The following is an 18,748-nucleotide window of genomic DNA, read 5'->3' on the forward strand; positions in this document are numbered from 1 at the left end:
GTCTGAGTTGGAAGGGATCTGCTAAGGTCATCTGGTCCAACTGCCTTGCTATGAGCAGGGACATTTCAACTGTAACAGGTTGCACAAAACCACATTCAGTTTGGCCTTGAATCCCCTAATGCAACATCTACATGTCTGTTAAATACCTTCAGAGATGACGACTCCACCACTTCCCTGACCAACCCGTTCGAATGCTTGACAACCCTTTTCATGAAGAGATTTTTCCTAAAATCCAATCTAAACCTGCCCGTTACAACTTGAGATCATTTCTTCTCATCCTATTACTTGTTACTTGGAGAAAGAGACCAACACTCACCTTACTTAAAACCTCCTCTCACATTGTTGTAAAGAGCCATAAAGTTTCTCCGGACTAAACACCTCCAGTTCCCTCAGCCGTTCCTCATCAGACTTGGGCTCCAGGCCCTTCTCCATCTTCACTACCCTTCTCTGGACCCACTCCAGCACCTCAATGTCTCTCTTGCAGTGAGGGGCACAGAACTGAATACAGATTCTAGGTGTAGCCTCACCAGTTCCGAGTACAGGGGGATGATCACTGCCCTGGCCCTGCTGGCCACACTATTGCTGATAAAGGCCAGGATGCTGTTTGCCTTCTTGGCTGCCTGGGCACAAGTTCGCTCATGTTCAGCTCTGTCAATTGGCACCACCAGGTCCTTTTACACTGAGCAGCCTTCCAGACACTCTTCTCCAAGCCTGTACCGTTGCATAGGGTTGTTGTGGCCCAGGGGCAGGACCTTGCCCTTGCTGAACGTCACACCATTGGACATGGCCCATTGATCCAGCCTTTCTAGACCCCTCTGCAGAACCTTCCTATCCTCCAGGAGATCAACACTCCTGCCCAACTGGTGTCACATGAAATCGTATTGAGGGTGCACTCAATCCCTTCATCCAGACCGCTGATAAAAGATACTAAACAGAACTGGCCTCAGTACTAAGACCTGGGGAACATCACTTGTGATGGCTTGCCAACTGAAATTAACTCCATTCACCACCATTCTTTGGGTTCTGTCATCGACCCTGTGAACAGTACACCTATTATAGCTATGAGCAGGCAATTTCTCCAGGATAATGTTGTGTGAAAAATGGTATCAAAAGCTTTATGAAGTACAGGTATGCACTTTAGCAGGTCACCTGGTCATACCAGGAGACTGGGTTGGTTAAGCAGGACCTGCCTTTCATAAACCTGTGCTGACTGGGCCTGATCACTTGGTTGTGCTGCTTGATGGCACTCAAGATGATCTACTCCACAGCTTTCCCAAGCACCAAGGTCAGACTGACAGGCCTGTAGTTCCCCAGATTCCTCTTGTAGATGGGTATCACATTTGCTAACTTCCAGTCAACTGGGACCTCCCTGGTGAGAACTGCTGATAAATGATTGAGTGGCTCAGTGAGCACTTCAGCCAGCTCCCTCAGTGTCCCAGGGTCGAACCTAGCCAGCCCCATAGACTTGTACATGTCTACGTGGTGTAGCAGGTCTCTGCATTTCCCTTGGATTATGGGGGCTTAATTCTACACCCCATCCATGTCTTCCAGAGAACAACTGGTCTTACTATTAAAGACTGAGGCAAAGAAGCCATTAAGTTCCTCAGCCTTTTCCACCATGTTTCCCCCGCATCCAATAAAGTGTAGAGATTCACCTTAGGCCTCCTTCTATTGCTGCTGTATTTACAGAAACATCTTTTATTGTCTTTTACAGCAGTAGGCAGATTAAGTTCTAGTTGGGTTTTGGCCCTTTTAATTTTCTTTCTGTATAACCTCACGACACAGTTTAGTGGTGGATTTGGCACAGTAACAGTTGGACAATGATCTTAAAGATCTTTTCCAACCTCGCTAATTCTATCATTAAGCTTCAGACAATCAAAGCACGCCCTAACATACAGGGCTACCCCACCACCTCTCCTTCCTTGCCTATCTGTTTTGAAGAGTTTATAACCATCCACTGCAGCACTGTTAGTTGTGAGAGTCATCCCAGCATGTTTCTGTGATGGCAACTACATCATAGTTTTCCTGCTACACAGTGGCTTCCAGCTCCTCCTGTTTGGTGCCTATGCTGGGTGCATTTGTGTAGATGCACTTCAGCTGGCCTACTGATAACACAACTTTTTTTTGCAAGGGAAGCCCTGTTCCTACACGACCATTTTCAGGGGCTTCTGTGGTTTCTAACACATCAATAACTCTTGCATCTTGGCTGCTGCATGGATCTCCATCATCTACCTCCACTGAGATTGCAGACCAAAGGTCCTTGCTAGCACAATGTCCCTTAAACATCAGTGTGCTGCCCCTAGGCTTATCTCTAGAGAGGCTGGTTTTATTCCTTTTCCCCTTCAAATCTAGTTTAAAGCTTTTTTTAATGAGCCCTACCAACCCCTGTGTGAAGATCCTTCTCCTCCTTTCAAATAGGTGTACCATGTCTGTTGCAAGCAGTCCTAGTGTTGTGTAAAGCACTCCCTGATCAAAACCTCCAATATTCTGCTAATGACACCAGGCTCAAAGCCAGCTATTGATCTATTGGCTCTTGTTTCTTCCCTCATCATTGCCCATGTTCTTTAAAAAGAGACACAAATATTTACATAAGCTTAAAATGAAAACACAAATGAAACCTGTGTAGAATAAAAGATGAATTTCCATAGAGAAGTATCAACATCCCAACTAGACAGAAGCTTGTCTTATCACACCATCCTCAAAGCAGAGTACTGACAAACAGTACTGAACCCATTGACAACAGGCAGGAAACATTTCACAGTAGGTTTTAGTTTTATAATTCATTAGGTTATGAAATGTTTCTCATGCATCCCTTTCCTCCCACGATGTTGTGAGTTTTTATTCCAGAGTCCACTCTTTCACAACAAACTAAATTTGTGTATAATCGTCTTCACAGTTTTTTCCAGTTACATTAAGAACTGTAGCTTTAACTGAACTTGACACAGTGAAAAAATAAACTCAGGTAGGTAGAAGACAGCAGTATGAGTGAAAGGACTGAAGGACTTGAGAATTACTCAGGAAGGTAAGGATGCCTCTGCAGTCTTAGTCACAGGATGCTGACGACAGGACTTGAAACATGGCAGGCGCCAATTATTTTCTCCTCGTTCAGAGAAAAGAACTGCATTTTAGGAAAACAGAAAACCCAAACCACTAAAAGGCAGCAGTTTCTTCACACCCTGTCAGTAGATCTTGATCTATACCTGGAACAGAAGGCTTTACATAGGATTGAAAATACACAGGCTATCTGATTTATCTAGGTGTGAATTTACTGAATCTCTATAAAAATATCTAAATGAGTAAAGAATCATCATATTCTCTAAACTGTTGTTTGTTTTGTGGTTTTTTTTTCATGCTGCTTACCCTATCACGTTCTCAAAATCAATATTGGATGCTATATGCCAATCCTTTAAACACTGTACAATTAAAACGTCTCAAGTATTTAGAAACTTCCTTACTTTACAGACTGGAAATTATAAGGCAGCAGAAATGGTCATAATTTTCAACAGCACAGACCAATTCTGGCTCTCCAATTTAACATTTGAAGGCTCAATTCTTCAAAGTGCATAACATTTTTGAAGTGCACTGTACAAATTTACAACAGAGCTCTTATGAATTTCAATTTCAGCCTGTGATGCTTACACACCCTCCTGCTAGTCTGACTCCCCAGTTTCACCTCCAAAATTCATTCACCTCATCCTCTCCTATCAGCCATCAAATAAGAAGCACTCACATCTGAGTACTTTGGGATACCTGGGTAACAGCTGCCTGCAGACCATAAGAATTTTATAGACAAAAACATATAGATAAAATCCATTGTCAAAGAACTCCTCCAAGCAGTCCCTAACCAGGAGATCATTTTCCTTCCACTACTGATTCCCAGAATAGAACTTCTTGCAAAAAAATAACATAGGAAAACTGACTTCCTACACTATCTCAGCTTATCCCTCTCTTTGCTTGTGGAAGGAGTTCTTGAAGGAGAAGGAACAAACATTTATGCCTGCATGACTGAAAACTATCATAAAGCATTGTATGCAAAGGGGATTAAACTACAAATAAATAAAGCTTTCTTTGGAATTTTTATCTTTTTAGAGATTTTGCAACATTTAAAACATTACTGTAGTTTACCAAATGAAAGCAACTTAAACATGACAGGATATCAGAAAGCTGCTTCTCCAATGGATCAGTTATGAGTCTGTTTCACCAGCTCTAACAAGGAATTTAAAATTCCTGAAAGCAAGGACAGCCAATTTTCCTGACCTTTAAAATGGCAGAGCAAAAAGTATCATATGCTTGAGATACCCAACTTGATGAAGAAGTAGCTCTGACAGAAATTCAAATGTGACAGCTCACATGACAGTGCTATGCAGAGACCTATAGGGGCACAGCTGAATGTACACAGCTGGTCCCAAAACATGGTAGGCTGAGACATCATGTTTTTCAAAATCTATCTAAAAGGTGTTTCTCCCTATTAATGTAACTAACAAATACACATAGTCAGAACTTAAAGCAGAATGACTTTTGAATGAAATATACAATAGTGTTGCAAGTAAATAGATTTTTTCAATTGGCAACCATTCCTTAAAATTATTAGACATGTTACTGAAATAAGCTGACATTAACAACCAACAAAACTTGGAAGTCCTGCAAATTCGGCTTTAATTTTACTGTATAGGCAAACTGGACAGACAGCTTGCAAGAGGGAAGAAACACAGAACAATAAAATTCTTGAAAAAAATCCATTTTATAGGCTACTGCTGTACTGATTATTTATTGCCACAACATTGTGTATTCTGAGTATTAACTGTGATATTTGAAGATAGAGAACAGTTTATTTCTTGGGAGGCAACCTGCACAGTACCAGGATGCTGTGAGATTTTCCACAAGCAAACAAAAGAAAAAAAAAAAACCCACAAAACCAAGAAAAAACAACAGAAACCCCCTAGAACCTCAAGACTCCATGTTTGCTTCCTTCCTCAAAAGTGACTTGCCTCACTTGGACATCATCCACTTGAAGTACTCACTGCATCTTATTTTGTGTGTCATCAGAAAATTCATTTCCAAGAAATCAACACACATGGGAAGGGAGCATAAAGAAAAGTCTACAGAGATAAAACTCTTCAGAGATAAAACTCTCCAGAGATACATGCAATTTGCTGCTTGTGATTCTTAATTGCATTATGAACCATTCAGCAAAATCTGTTTGATTAACTTAAGGCTGTGGTTTGAAAACTAGCAGGACTAAAGTAGCCTGGTGAAACTAAAGCAGCCTGGTGATACTAAAGCACTGTAACTACATTAAACATTCCCTACAGGGCTGAAATTGAATGATGTATTTCTTGCTAAATGGCTAATAGTCAAACACCCCCTAAACTTCTTGATGTTTTGTCAAAAGGTCTATTTTACTAAAAAGATTTGCGGCAGTGTATCTAGTAAAGCACAGCTCAGGTTACAGAGAGAGAACAAGCTATAAAAATACCACAGCATAGGCACGTCTCTACAGGGCAAAATGGAAAAAATGTCAGCTAGTTCTTTGTGGAATATTAATGAACACAGAAGAAATATTTTATGTCCTTCTTCAGCAGGACACACATTTTAAGCCTTAAAGCCTTTTTAAAAGGTCAGATAACATCTAAATTTTTTTTAACCATTTTTCATCTTTAAGCAGCTTACACCGTGGTACCGCAACTCATTCATAAGCCCTGGCTAGTGTTTAGAAAACTTCTTAGGAATGGGCACAGATTTTAAAAGGATAAACATTTATTAAACTATCTGCTATTCATCTTTGACCACTAACCAAAAGGATTAGTTTTTTATGTAAGTGACTATTGTTCAGTCAATGATCACTGGCATAACATGATCATTTTTCATAGAATTGTAGGTGGCTGTACCCTCTATTCTGCTAAACACTTGATTAAGGGCAAAAATGGTTATTAGCTCTCTGTTCCCAGTATACTCTTCACTAAGAAGTGCTTCCTCCTTTCTGAATGCACATAAAAAACATTCTTTGTCTTGGAAAAAATTTAACCCAGTGTATATGAGTTAGAAGTAAATACAACTTTCAAGATAACCACAGTCATTGACTTCTGTAAAAGACAGGAGTCATCACTAAACATTTTTAAAATATGCATGATGTATACCCTAAGCATACCTTGCCTATCAGGTAGGTTACTACCTGATTATGCTATGACAAGTTATGGGGTAAAATGCTAATTATGAAGAGCAGTTTAACCACATAACTGCGGTAACATAAAAACTGAGTGGAGAATGTCACAACTGTCATTGGAAATTAACAGAGTAACTCAAAAGCCATCTGCAAATTGACTCTTTCAATCTGTCTCATACTCTATACTAATTCAACAGCTGAATGGCAACAGTCATTTCTGCCAGCATCTTTTCCATTTAAACACTTAAGAAAAAAAAAAAAAAACAGATCAGAAACATCAATGTCATTTCTGTGCCAGCTTCCATTTTCAAAAGGGATTTTAGGCAGTTATGTGACACACAAATGTAAAATCTAGGTAACATTTCTCCAAGCTGTCCTTCAGTTGAAAGTCTGTATTCCTGCCCGTAAAGTTCCCAAGTTCTACACATTCCCCCTCCTGTACACAGGCACCATCACTTAAGCTCAGATGTTACTAAATAATTTGGCAGATAAACCTTCTTGCGATTCTCAAATTTCGCTGGCTGTGGCTCCTGCAAGATCTAATTGGAGAAGAATTCTCCTGTCAGAGTAGATCTTAAAAACTGTGGTGGCTACTTTGTCACTTCCTTTATTTCCAAAAAATCAATTTTTGTAGTAGCAAAGTTTCCAAACTTCTGCATTATACAGCTACTATCATATTCTTTTGTCTCATGAACTTAGCACTTTATACACACTAACAATTCTAGACATAAGAGTTTAAGGCTTAGAAGCTAAGATTAGTGCATGAACAAGGGGATCAAAACCGGCATCAGAACATTGATGGATATGGAATCAATTCTGATATAATCACCCAGAGGAGAATCTGAACTAGGGTTCAAACACTGAAAGTAAATTAATAGGCCATTATAGTTGCTGTATCTTATCTAATCAAGAGCCAGTTGCTAGAGTGTACCTTCTTCTACATTTAAACACCCCCAGGAACAAAGCGCTCTTTCAATGTTCCCTTCTCTTTGCTCAACTTGTCACCTTTCAGTGAAGAATTCAACATCTCTACCTCCTAGACCTATGCTGTGAATTTTAGGAAGCAGCAAGTACATCAGTGATAGAAACCAAAATGCTGATCTGAGGCGTCTTTCCTGATTTAAGTGGGTAGGGTTAACTTGGACTTCAAGCATGTAAATCAGATGGATCAGACTTAAGTTTTACTCTGTATATAAACAGAGGCTAAGCAGACATCACAATGCCTACATTTCAGCTGATGCTCAACATTTTTACTGCATCTCCAAAAGCTACAGCCTCCTGACATAACTGAGTTGCTTTTGAAAATATTGCTGAGTGTCTTAATACTGGTAGCTCCAGACTTACTTGCCTGACACCTGCATATGTTTACCTTCAGAGGAGGTTATATATATTTCCTCGGGTTTTTGCCTATGATGCCTGTGAACCAGTGGGACTGTGGCCAGATGGACAGACATCTGTCAGTATTTCAGGTTTCCTGGACTACTACTACATTACAGAAATTTACCTTTTTCAAAACTGTGACTTTTAAGCACTTTAATGTTTTGTGTGTTTGCTTGCATCATTTGTTATAAGTTTTGTAGACTTTGAACCTCTTTTCTTAACCACAACAGAATATAAACGTTCATTTCCTCCTTCGATGTATAATTTTGCAATCGACAATTATAAAATTGCATAAGCCTTACAAAAAGAATGTTTTAGATGGTACACTGAACACACTGTCATAACTCAATACATAAATATATATGCACACATATATAGATATATACACCAAATACACATAAATACCTGAGGTATATAATAAAAATTTAACTATTAGTGAACATCATATAAGACTCTTCTGCCCAAACAAAACAAACATTTCCACACCAAGAGCATACAAAACTTTACCTGATCAGCTGTTGTTTCATCACAAATGACAGCATCAGGGGGTCTCTTGGGAGGATTCACTGTTACCTAAAGCAAAAGTAGTAGTAGTATTATTTCACTGAAAAAATCTTTTATCCATGCCCATAAAAGAATACGTCAGGTATGTATAAAAACAAACAGCACTTTAAAAGCTGCTAAGGTTCCTCCTATATTTTCTATATTTACAGAAAAAACAGAAAAAGATTATTAGGCCTGGAAAAGTCTTTTATCAAGGTTAGCTTTATAAAAATTAGCCAGATTTTATACTAAGATCTGGCTAACAGTTACATGTTGTAGCTGATTAGTTTGATTACATTTATCCCAAATGATTCATAAAAGCTTAAGCAAGAATTATTCACTCAGAAAAAATAACTCTCTCATAAAACATTAGTGTCTTGGAACACAAAGATTAAAATGAAGCTTTTAAAGTAATACTTTAAAAAATGCAATGGAGTACAAAATTATTTACTACCTCACTCATGGACTATATCACTTCTGGCCTTCAAGAGTTTCCAGTTCTTTCTCTGTTTTGCACATTTTTCTTTTGGTTTGGGTTCAGAATTTTTTTTTTTTTTTTTTTTTTGAGGGGGGGTTGTTGGTTGGGTTTTTTTGCATGCTGCATATTAAGCTCCACATTATTGTAAAAAAGCCATTCCTTTTGCCATCCACAGCCTCATCCTTCAGTTTTGAAGATACAAACTTTACCAACTGAATGAATCCTAGATCATGATAAACACTGTCATGGCCTAAACACAAAGAACACCATAACCAGTTAAAATCTATTAAAGTAGCTGAAATCTTTTTTCCCCTCTCCTTCCTGGGTTTCCAAAATAATTAAACAAACAAAAAGGCCAAAGAAAGAGCTGGCATAAGCTCTAAAACAGAAAGAAGAAACTTGACTCTCACTTGTAATAGTTCTACTTAATTTTAGTTTGCGTAAGCTCTTTACCAAACAAAAGAGACAACAAAAGAAATGGAGTGCTGTGTAATTTCACATCTAATAACAGCAAAAGCTCTTTCTTGTTTATTAACAGCAAGGCAAAGCCACCCCCTGAGCAGAAGACTTGGTAATATCCCTTCTACTTTTGTCACTTGAGAACCACAATGGACCTACACATTAATCAGTTTCATAACTACCTAACATGCTTTAAAAACAAGAACAGCTTGACAGTCTATTTCCAGTTGGTTAACAGAAATTCAAGCTGACCTACTGAGCCATGCAGATGTTAAAATTAATGAATAATTAAGGAAACCCTTCTGCCAGTAATGCATGAAAACCCCAATCAAAAGGAGAGACATACACAACGTGTTGCTCATCATAGAGCTCAATTTGGAAATTTGTTCTTAGCTTGCAGCTATAACGTGTCAAGTGACAAAAAGTCACATTATAAAATATGTCTGATTAGCTTGGGATTTCTCTGTGGCACAGAAGGATGTGAAAGTCTTATGATTGGAAAAGTCTGCAAAGATGAAGGAGGAAAATTTATTGTTTAAAATTGGCTTCTGGCATGCAGAGGCCTCTTGAATTTTTATGTCACTGTGTATGTATGTCTTAACTAGACTACATTTTGTTTTCTTCTATCACAGGAAGAACTGCTGCCTGAAACACGTATCTGTCATATTTTAAAATGTAAAACTATTGATATAGTATTCTCATAATTCACTAAACATAGTGAAGAAGTTGCACTTGACTAAAGTGCAGTGTTTAACTAAAAAAAGCCAAACACTACACTGGACTCAGCTATGCCACTGCTTTAGATTAGAAACATTTCCTGTGAACCATTGGTTTGGCCTTTTTTTACATGTACTATTGTAAAAGCTGACTACAGAAGAATTAAGGGTTCCGGCAAAGACCTTTATACACTGTCTGAAATAACATTCTGTGATTTTTTTATACTGCACAGAGGCTTTTCCCATTTCTGTTTGAAGCAGCATGCATTTCAAGATTTGATCTGTAAAGTTACACAGGGGAAAACTTCTATGTGACTGATAGAGATTTAAGTAAAAAAACTTGTAAGTTTATATCCAAAAATCCCATAAAAAATCCTACAGAACATTACCTACAGTATTACAGATATGCTACTTCACGTATCTGGACATACACTAGGTGTTCATGTGACACTGCCTGTCATTTGCTAACTTTCTCCCAAAATGTAGGACTTCTACTTCACTGGAAGTAAGAAGCCATAATGCTTCTTCTCTTTTCCTCGTTATGCTTTCCAAACCTCTTTCTTGCAAACACACAGATTTATGAAGAGCTACACCTAGAGATCTCTCCTAGAAATTGCAAGTTCAAATCTAACATCACACATCTGAGTACTTCTCAGCTTTTTACTAAGCTAGTCTTTTTACTAGAACAAAAACCTGCAACATTAACATATTATTATAGTTATTGGCACAAACTTAACACATGAAAAACAAGGTACTAAACAAATATTCACATAAAATTATCGCTAGTATCAATTTATTTTTAAACATAAACAGACCCCCAATCCCTTAAACATAAGCAAAGAAAATGTCTGAGGTGGAGCAGCAGAACACATTATAATGCTAATCTGATGACACACATATTCTCAACTAAAGATGTAAGCACCGAGACAGAAACTGAAAAGTGATCATGTCAAAAGAGACAAGACAGGTTTAAATCAGGACTCTGCTGAGTGGCCATTCAACAACTCAGCAGTATGCCCCTGCACTAAGCACCGAAAATCTCAACCTGTTTGTCACTGTCCTTGCTGTCTATGATCAAACACGTCCAGCCAAAAAATCTGCTCCTCAAGCTATATATGAGAGTTAAAGCTTCCCAAATCTATTTGAGAAAACCGAGACTTATAAATAAAAGCCAATTCTCTGTTCTTGTTCTGATCTAAAAGGTCTCTAAAAATGTTTCACTTCAAAAGTAGAATGAGGAAATAAAATCTTTCCAAGAAATCAGGAACTTTGCTCATGAGCACATTAATGGAGAGCATGACTTGGAGTAGCTAACTAAATAAAAATCAAAACATGAAAAGTTTCATTTGTTTTCAAAGCTTGTATTTGGGTTTCATAAAACCAAGAGTCAGTAAGACTCTTGCCATAGTATCTTCCATCTGACATAAAGAAGTAGGATTTTAATGAATTTGGCACAGCCCAAAATACAACACGGAACAGATTTTACCTCTTCTATTAAATTAATTTGGTTAGACTATAGCCTGCTACACTGGTGGCTTCAAAAGACCCTTCTAAAAGATGTAATACAAATCCCCTAGAGAAGCACTCTGGCCACATCATAATGCGCTTTATATGAATTTTAATTTTATTTTAACTTCAGACATAATTTTCTGCTTCCAAGTCCACAGAATTTAGATTCTAAACATCTTCCAGAGAATCTCCTTTTCTGTCTTCCGTTAGGATATTCCTTATCTGTAATTTCAAGTATTTCAATGTAGGAATACCTCATCAGCTGCACATTTAGCAATTCATTTTTCTCCCCAGTTGTCAAAACAAAGCCACTAGTTTCCCAGGCCCTTAATAGTACTTTTCACTCAGGGTCTTCAGTGAACAGAAGAATTTAAATTCCATTTGAGGTTGTAGATCCACACTGCCAGCTGATCCTTCCTAGCTGATATAGCAAGTGTTTTTTCTAGCGCTGACAGAAGTTTTTATGTGTGTGTGGGGATTTGATAGGTTGGTTTTTGTGGGTTTGAGTTGGTTTTGTTGTTGTTGTTGTTGTTTTGGGGTGTTTGTTTTTTTCTTTTATACGAATATGCATGAATTTACCTTGGCCTTTTCTGATGTTCGTTTTCCACCAAAACCTCCAGCTCCAACAAAAAACAAAGAGAACTGATTATAACACACTAGGTCCTTTCCACAATAGGTATTCACTGAAAGATAACAAAAGAAGGAGGTCATGTATTACCTTCCATCTCCTTTTTTCATATAGCTAGCATGTGTTGTTACAAGAGAAAAGTTCAGCTTCAAACATAACAAAGCTTATTTTAACAACTAAAGGGACAATGCTTGCACTGTCATGTTTCCCTGTTGCAAGTCACTTCCTGACTACTGACAATTAATAATCTGTTGCAAATAACATTACCATGAATTTTATATATATGAAAGCATCAAAATTAAAAAATGAACTGTCGAAATGTTGATGACATTAAAGGTACTAAAAATACTTCACAACAGAGTGCTGAAGTTAGTATTTCAGCATCTCGCACTACATTAGAATTTAATTAAATATGATAGAACTGTGCCATATAGTACATCAGAAGTTATTAACAATCCCTAGCGTGTAAAGCACATAACCAATTCATACAAAAAATGGTACTAGTAACTTGTAGGAAAAAAGCTTCAGCGTAAGCTTCAGCTTAAGGTCACCTGTTCCTTCTCTTGAAGAACTTCTTACACTGAATCAAGGTTCAGATGTAATTCCTAGTTCATGCCTATCCCACTCCCTTACACCTTTAGACTGAAATTTACAGTACTGTTAATAACATTCATTTCCATCTCTGGAAGAAATTGAAAAACCACTAAGACTTTGCTCACAAAAAGAACTTTTGCGTGTTGCAGAAACAGACAGGCTTAATGTTAGCCCAGTATGGAAGCAAAACACAGATAGGGGAAACACAAGGACAGTGAATACCTTTTTGAAATTTCATCTGTACACTGAAGGAATAAAAGATCAACAGCGTTTATAGATTCACTGCCTATTAAACTACTCTTGCAGTCTAATTCCCTCAGGGACCCTAGAAGATACCAAAAATTCTGAAAACAACTTAATCAACTTCTGGAGGTAATCTGATCTCTTAACTTAGATACAAGAGGAATGAAATGGGGGGTTGTTTTGTTTTGTCTAGAAAAGAATAATGTAGGCTCAAAAAAAGAATGCAGGACATGCTCTTAAAGATGGCTGCTTTGCAGATGAGTCTAAACAATATACACCTATGACTAACTAGCCTTTGTAAAACCACCCCACAAAGCACACACACATGCATACACAATCCCTTGCTGAAGAGTGGCAGAATCTAAAGAGACTGCTTTCAGACAGGACTAAGTATTATTACTAAAGAATTCTGTTCAGATTGCATAGTGCACTACTCTGCCTACACAGGAAAGAAAACAAACTTTCTCTGATATTTTTTTTCCAAGTGTTCTTATTTCAGTACATTAACTGCCCAAGAACAATTACATTATACATTTACACAGCTATTGCTAATTAGCTAATTTCTCCACTCTCATCGAGATTTAATAAGCTAACAGTCCTCACTCTGGAAAGGTTGGCAATTATTGGTACAGCTAGTTAAAAACCGAGCCTGTCAAATTTTAATGCACTCTCCTCCAAAAATTACAAATTTCTTACCATCTATAAGTAAGACTGCTCCTGATCCTTTGTCAAGAATATCAGCAATGGTTGAAACTGAAGTTAGCTGCCCTGTAAAAAAAGAACATCATCTACATGTAAGGTTTTCCTCTGGGAATGAAGCCCACATATCACTCTTTATGTTTCCTTACTAAAATAATAGTCATAGTATTTGTGATTGTAATGATTATAATTAAAGTGCCTGAGAATCTTCGCAAATACTGGTTTGCAGATGTGAGGAATTTTATTTATTTAAGTTTGGGGAGGAAGGGTTAATAGAATCTTGCTACATTTTAGGTATTTAGAGCTGAACACAAATCATATTTCAGACTCAAATACATCTCTAACTTCGAATTTAGCTCAACTCACTTAAGGACTGTTCACAGATTTCAAGAGGGATGAGACAACTACAGTTCTACAGAAGAGAAGCTCAGCTCAGGGCACAGGCCTGCAGGTTTCTGAAGTTTGTGTCTAAAGAGGTTATTGCTCTACAGGGGCACGTAAGCATATAAGTTTACATAAGTAGCCTATGGAATAGAAAAAACAAAAGGCGTTATGAAGTCATGGCAATCTGTTACGGATTATCAGACCTTTGTGAAGTTAACACAACTTGCACACATATTTTTGTTTCAACGAAAATTATGCCATTTAGCTGTAGTTGCAAGACTCTTTTCTCCCTTCTACAGTCTAGAAGAGTTAGTTTTTAAAACTACTAATGAAGAAAAATGGACACATGCATACATATCCTGTATGCATCTAAGGAGCACCTCTCAAGTGTTGCAAACTCAGAAAAAGAGCTTTCTGCTGCCCTAACTATTTTGAGAATTATGACAAATCTTCTCATCGAGATGTCCATTCCTCCTTTACATAATTCTTCTTATCCACTTATAGGCACACAGATGCAATCAATTTTTTTAGGTAAACATCCCAAAAGTTCTATGATACAACCTTATAGAAAGAATTATAGTTTTGCTAGTTAGTACCAAATTATATGGGTAATACACCAGCAATTAGTGTATTTGCTTATTATATCAAAGATCAAAGATTAAGCATGATTTTACAAATTATCATATAGAAAAGCAACACCTGATCACAAGAATGCAGTTTCAGAATTCCCTCTATAATGCAACAGGTTGCCTCTCTTTTCCCTCACCCCTTGTAAAAACAATGTATAAAAAAATCCAGTTGGAAACAGAGCTTCCCTATTACCATTTATAGTATGGCTAGAGAAAAATTTGTCTTACTGGAAATCAAATCTGCAAAATAAAAGGACTAACCTGAGGTTGGCAAGGGTTTATAAAGTTCCAGATATTGCTCACCATGCAGCATCTATGTAAAAAAGGCAGTGCTATAATAACAAATCATTACATTCTATTGATTCCCCCATTGCAGTTGCAAGGAAATACAGTCATTTTAGAAAAAGTTCAGAACAAACAAAAAAAAAATGCATGTTTTTTTGTTTTGTTTTTCCAATTTCACCTCCAACAGAAAATATTTTCAAAGAAAGTGTTAAACTTTCATGGTTTAATAAAAGCATAGCGAACATAAATTAACAAAAAATTGATCACTCATAACATCTTGGGAAGACACAGGTTATACAAGTAAGGAAATTAGTATTTTCTTATAACATAAGAATATAAAACACTGAATTTTTCTGATATACAATAAAGGGAATTTACTAATATTACAAACATACTAATTAAAATCACCTTATAGTTATCTCAAACACAAACAAAACTAGATACTTCACTCTTCCATACCTTAGCAACATCAATATTTAGTCCTGGAAGAGAAGGAATACCATCAAACATTGAAGTCTGAGCAGGAATTACTCCAAAGCTAGGTAAACAGCAGAACTCTTCACTTCCTTCAAAGAGAAATTTTAGATGATCTGGATCCTTAGTTGACATTCCCACACCAAGGGCATACAGAATAGGCTCTAAGTGAGTATATTTGTACACGTTGGTAGCCAATTCCCGGCCAACAATGCTTGTCTGGAAATTGAGTCAGGATAAAATAAAACTTCTTAATACTTAACACTGCACTTGCATTCTTTGTATAATTCTCATAGCAAACAAAATTCATATTTGAGCATTTTCTTTATAGTTACATGTAAACATAAAGTATGAGTAATAAAGGCATCATAAAATATTAATGTATTTGTTGCAGTACAAGCAAACTCAATGTAATTCATTATATCTTACTGCAAGCAATTTACTTCAGGAATAAGTAATGTAACTTCACACATCTCCATTCACAGCAATGCTTAACAACTTTTCTAAAACAAACCATGTAGTAAGATTGAAATGAGGACTTATATGCCTATAGAGAAGGAGCCAGAGCAAAGCCATATTGCCCAACAAGACCCATACCCTGCTCATTTTCTGAACAATACCCTAACTGAAAAGGCTTACAGAACTTACAAGCGCATGCATTCTACATTATTCAGTCTATTTAGCCTCAAGTTTTCCCATCATCAATAAGAGAAAATAAAGAGTGTAGTCAGAAATGCTTCTTATTCTGCTTCCTCACTCAGTTTAAAACTGAACTTTTCTTCTGCAGACAGCAAGCCAGAGTAGAAAGTTGATCAGAAACATAAGTCTCTTTGTTCAAGGCTTTCACCTAACTTTGACTGCACCTGGTACAGAGCTACTTACTGTGTCAACAGACGAAGAGACCACTGATCCAGAGCTTGTTGAATTCATAGTAACATTCCCTTGAGACTCTATCTGACTAAGAGCATCACTCAATACACTTATGGACTCTAGAGAAAGGAATTGAAAAAAAATATCACTCACAAATAGCTGTAAATGAGACACTCCAGTTAGACACACAACAAACATGCCACAAAATGAGATACAGCCTGGTACTTCAGTAAATATACAGCTGCAAGTTGAGGATAATTCTGTATTTTATAGGCATCAATAGCTGATAAGTGATTTCTATACATGTTCCATCAGTTCTGCACCCAGCAGTCAACCATGACATCTACATAATTCAAGTGCCTGAAACATAACTGGTGCTGTACACCACCATTCACGCCACAAAGAATGCATCAGAAAATATTTTTATTCCCTGAAGTTAAGGATAAGTTTGAACTGTCTCAGAAATAAACATTTGAAAATTACTCCTGCCTCACTTATCTGAAAATGATTTGCAAAACAAGTAACAGGTCTCAACTCCTAGGGGTTAACTTCTTTCACAAGTCACATAAACAAACAAATAAATGGAAAAATGACTAAATAGGTAAGTCTGAGGCTTGAACAATGCCAAGATTATGAACAAGATGATGCATGGCAGAGATAAAGAACTCAGCTATGGTAAAGGCAGGCCATCAAGAACAGCTTACTCCTTGAAACTCAATACGGCTAAAATAAACATTAAATATTCATGTGTTAGAAAGACTTTCCTGGGTTTAGTAGTAGCAGCCATTTTTCTCCTTCTTAGTAGCTGGTGCAGTGTTGTGGTTTTGACTTTCAGCCTGAGAACAGCACTGTTAACAACGTTTTTAGTTGTTGCTAAGTAATGCTTACTCTGACCAAGGACTTTCTGAGTCTCATGCTCTGCCAGGGCGGAGGGGAAGCCGGGAGGAAGCAGACAGGACACCTGACCCAAACTGATCAAAGAGGTATTCCATACCACAGAACGTCCTGCCCAGTATATAAACTGGGGGCAGTTACCCGGAAGGGTGACATCACTGCACAGTCAGGCTGAGTATTGGTTGGTGGCTGGTGAGTGGTTGTATTCTCTTCCCTTGTTATTTCCCTTATCATAATTATTATTGGTGGTAGCAGTAGTGGTTTTGTGTTATACCTGAGTCACTGGACTGTTCTTATCTCAACCAGTGGGAGTTACATTCTTTCGATTCTCCTCCCCATCCCTCCATGAGCAGGGGGAGGAAAGGGGGGGGAAGTGAGCAAGGACTGCGTGGCTGATTTACAACTGAGCTTAAACCACAACAAAAGACTGAAACAGAAAGTGGTGACCCAGAGCTGAACACAGTACTCCAGGCAGGGTCTTATGACAGCAGAGGGGAAGAATCACCTTCTTTTGGTGCAGCCCAGCATATGGTCGGCTTTCAGGGATGTGAGCGCACACTGGCAGCTCATTTCCAACTTTACATCAACCAGTACTCTCAAGCCCTTCTCCACAGGGCTGCTCTCAATCACCTCAATCCCCCACCTTGTATAAATACTAGGGGTTGCCCTAACGCATTTGCAGAATCTTGCATTTGGCCTTATTGAACCTCATGAGTTTCGCAGAGGTCTGCTTCTCAAACTTGGCCAGGTCCCTCTGAAAGCATCCCATCCCTTAGATGGGTCACCTGCAAAACTGCTGAGGGTGTGCTCAATCCAACTATGTCCTTGATGAGGATATTAAACAGTACTAGTCTCTGTACAGACCCCTGAGAGATACCACTGATCTCTACATAGACACTGAGCCATTGGCCACTACTGTCCGGATGTGATCATCCAACCAACTGCTCATCCACCAAGCAGTACACCCATCAAATCTCTATCTCTCCAATTTACAGAGAAGGATGTTGTGAAGGACCATGTGAAAGGCCTTACAAAAATATAGACAGATGACATCCATAGCTCTTCCCTTGTCCACTGATACAGTCACTCCACCACAGAAGGCCAGCAGGCTGGTCAGTCAGGGCATGCCCTTGGTGAAGCCATGCTGCTGCCTCAAATCACCTCCCTGCCTTGACACGTCTTCTGGGAGGATCTGTTCCATGATCTTCCCAGGCACAGAGGTGAGGCCTACAGGTTGGCAGTTTGCAGGGTCCTCCTTTATACCTTTTTTATAACATGAGACATGTTGCTGTTCACCCTTAGCATCAACAAAATTGATTTCGGTTTTTGTTTTTCTTTTAAACTGGCCTACTGTTATATTTGTAATCAGCAACAGCTGATTGACTTGCATCAAACCAGAATTTAGTAATACTTTCATTGATGTTCAAAGCATATATAAGAGTAAAAAGCTGTCTTTAAGGACTCCTGTCCCTTACTTTTTTATTTTTTTGCATCTGTGACAGACACTAACCGCATGAGACATGCCAATGGCTACAGGCCCAACTTTCTTGAGAGGTATCAGCAGAAAGTACGTTATGTTTTATGTTTTCAGGTGGTTTTGATGCTTTAATATCAAAGTTACTTTTAAGATGTTGCCCCTTCAGATTACCTGAAAAGCTTAAGCAAGCTAACAGAAAATCACAAAATTCAGGCAGCAGAACTTTTTTTTTTTTTAGTTTTATCTTTTTTTCAGGTTTGTTTTTTTTTTTTAACAAACGGAAAAAAAATGTTAATTTCTCTCACCCGCCCCAACCTAAATCA

At 37.9% G+C, this 18,748-nt stretch overlaps 1 protein-coding gene across 2 annotated transcripts in view; it reads right to left on the bottom strand.

Moving 5' to 3' along the window:
* The window catches only part of HSD17B4 (hydroxysteroid 17-beta dehydrogenase 4), a 64,083-nt gene that overhangs the window by 24,271 nt on the left and 21,064 nt on the right, over positions 1-18,748 (bottom strand). For both annotated transcript variants that reach the window (XM_061468698.1, XM_061468699.1), the window contains exons 12-17: positions 16,067-16,173; positions 15,170-15,403; positions 14,687-14,738; positions 13,410-13,481; positions 11,828-11,931; positions 8,051-8,116 (exon numbers count right to left, since the gene is read on the bottom strand). In XM_061468698.1, coding sequence (XP_061324682.1) covers positions 8,051-8,116; positions 11,828-11,931; positions 13,410-13,481; positions 14,687-14,738; positions 15,170-15,403; positions 16,067-16,173 — 635 coding nt within the window. The remainder of the gene's footprint in view (positions 1-8,050; positions 8,117-11,827; positions 11,932-13,409; positions 13,482-14,686; positions 14,739-15,169; positions 15,404-16,066; positions 16,174-18,748) is intronic.

This window comes from Pezoporus flaviventris, unplaced genomic scaffold (assembly GCF_033815535.1).
Source record: "Pezoporus flaviventris isolate CSIRO_AGI_PZ_B2104156 unplaced genomic scaffold, CSIRO_AGI_Pfla_v1 ptg000050l, whole genome shotgun sequence".
Taxonomy (NCBI): domain Eukaryota; kingdom Metazoa; phylum Chordata; class Aves; order Psittaciformes; family Psittacidae; genus Pezoporus; species Pezoporus flaviventris.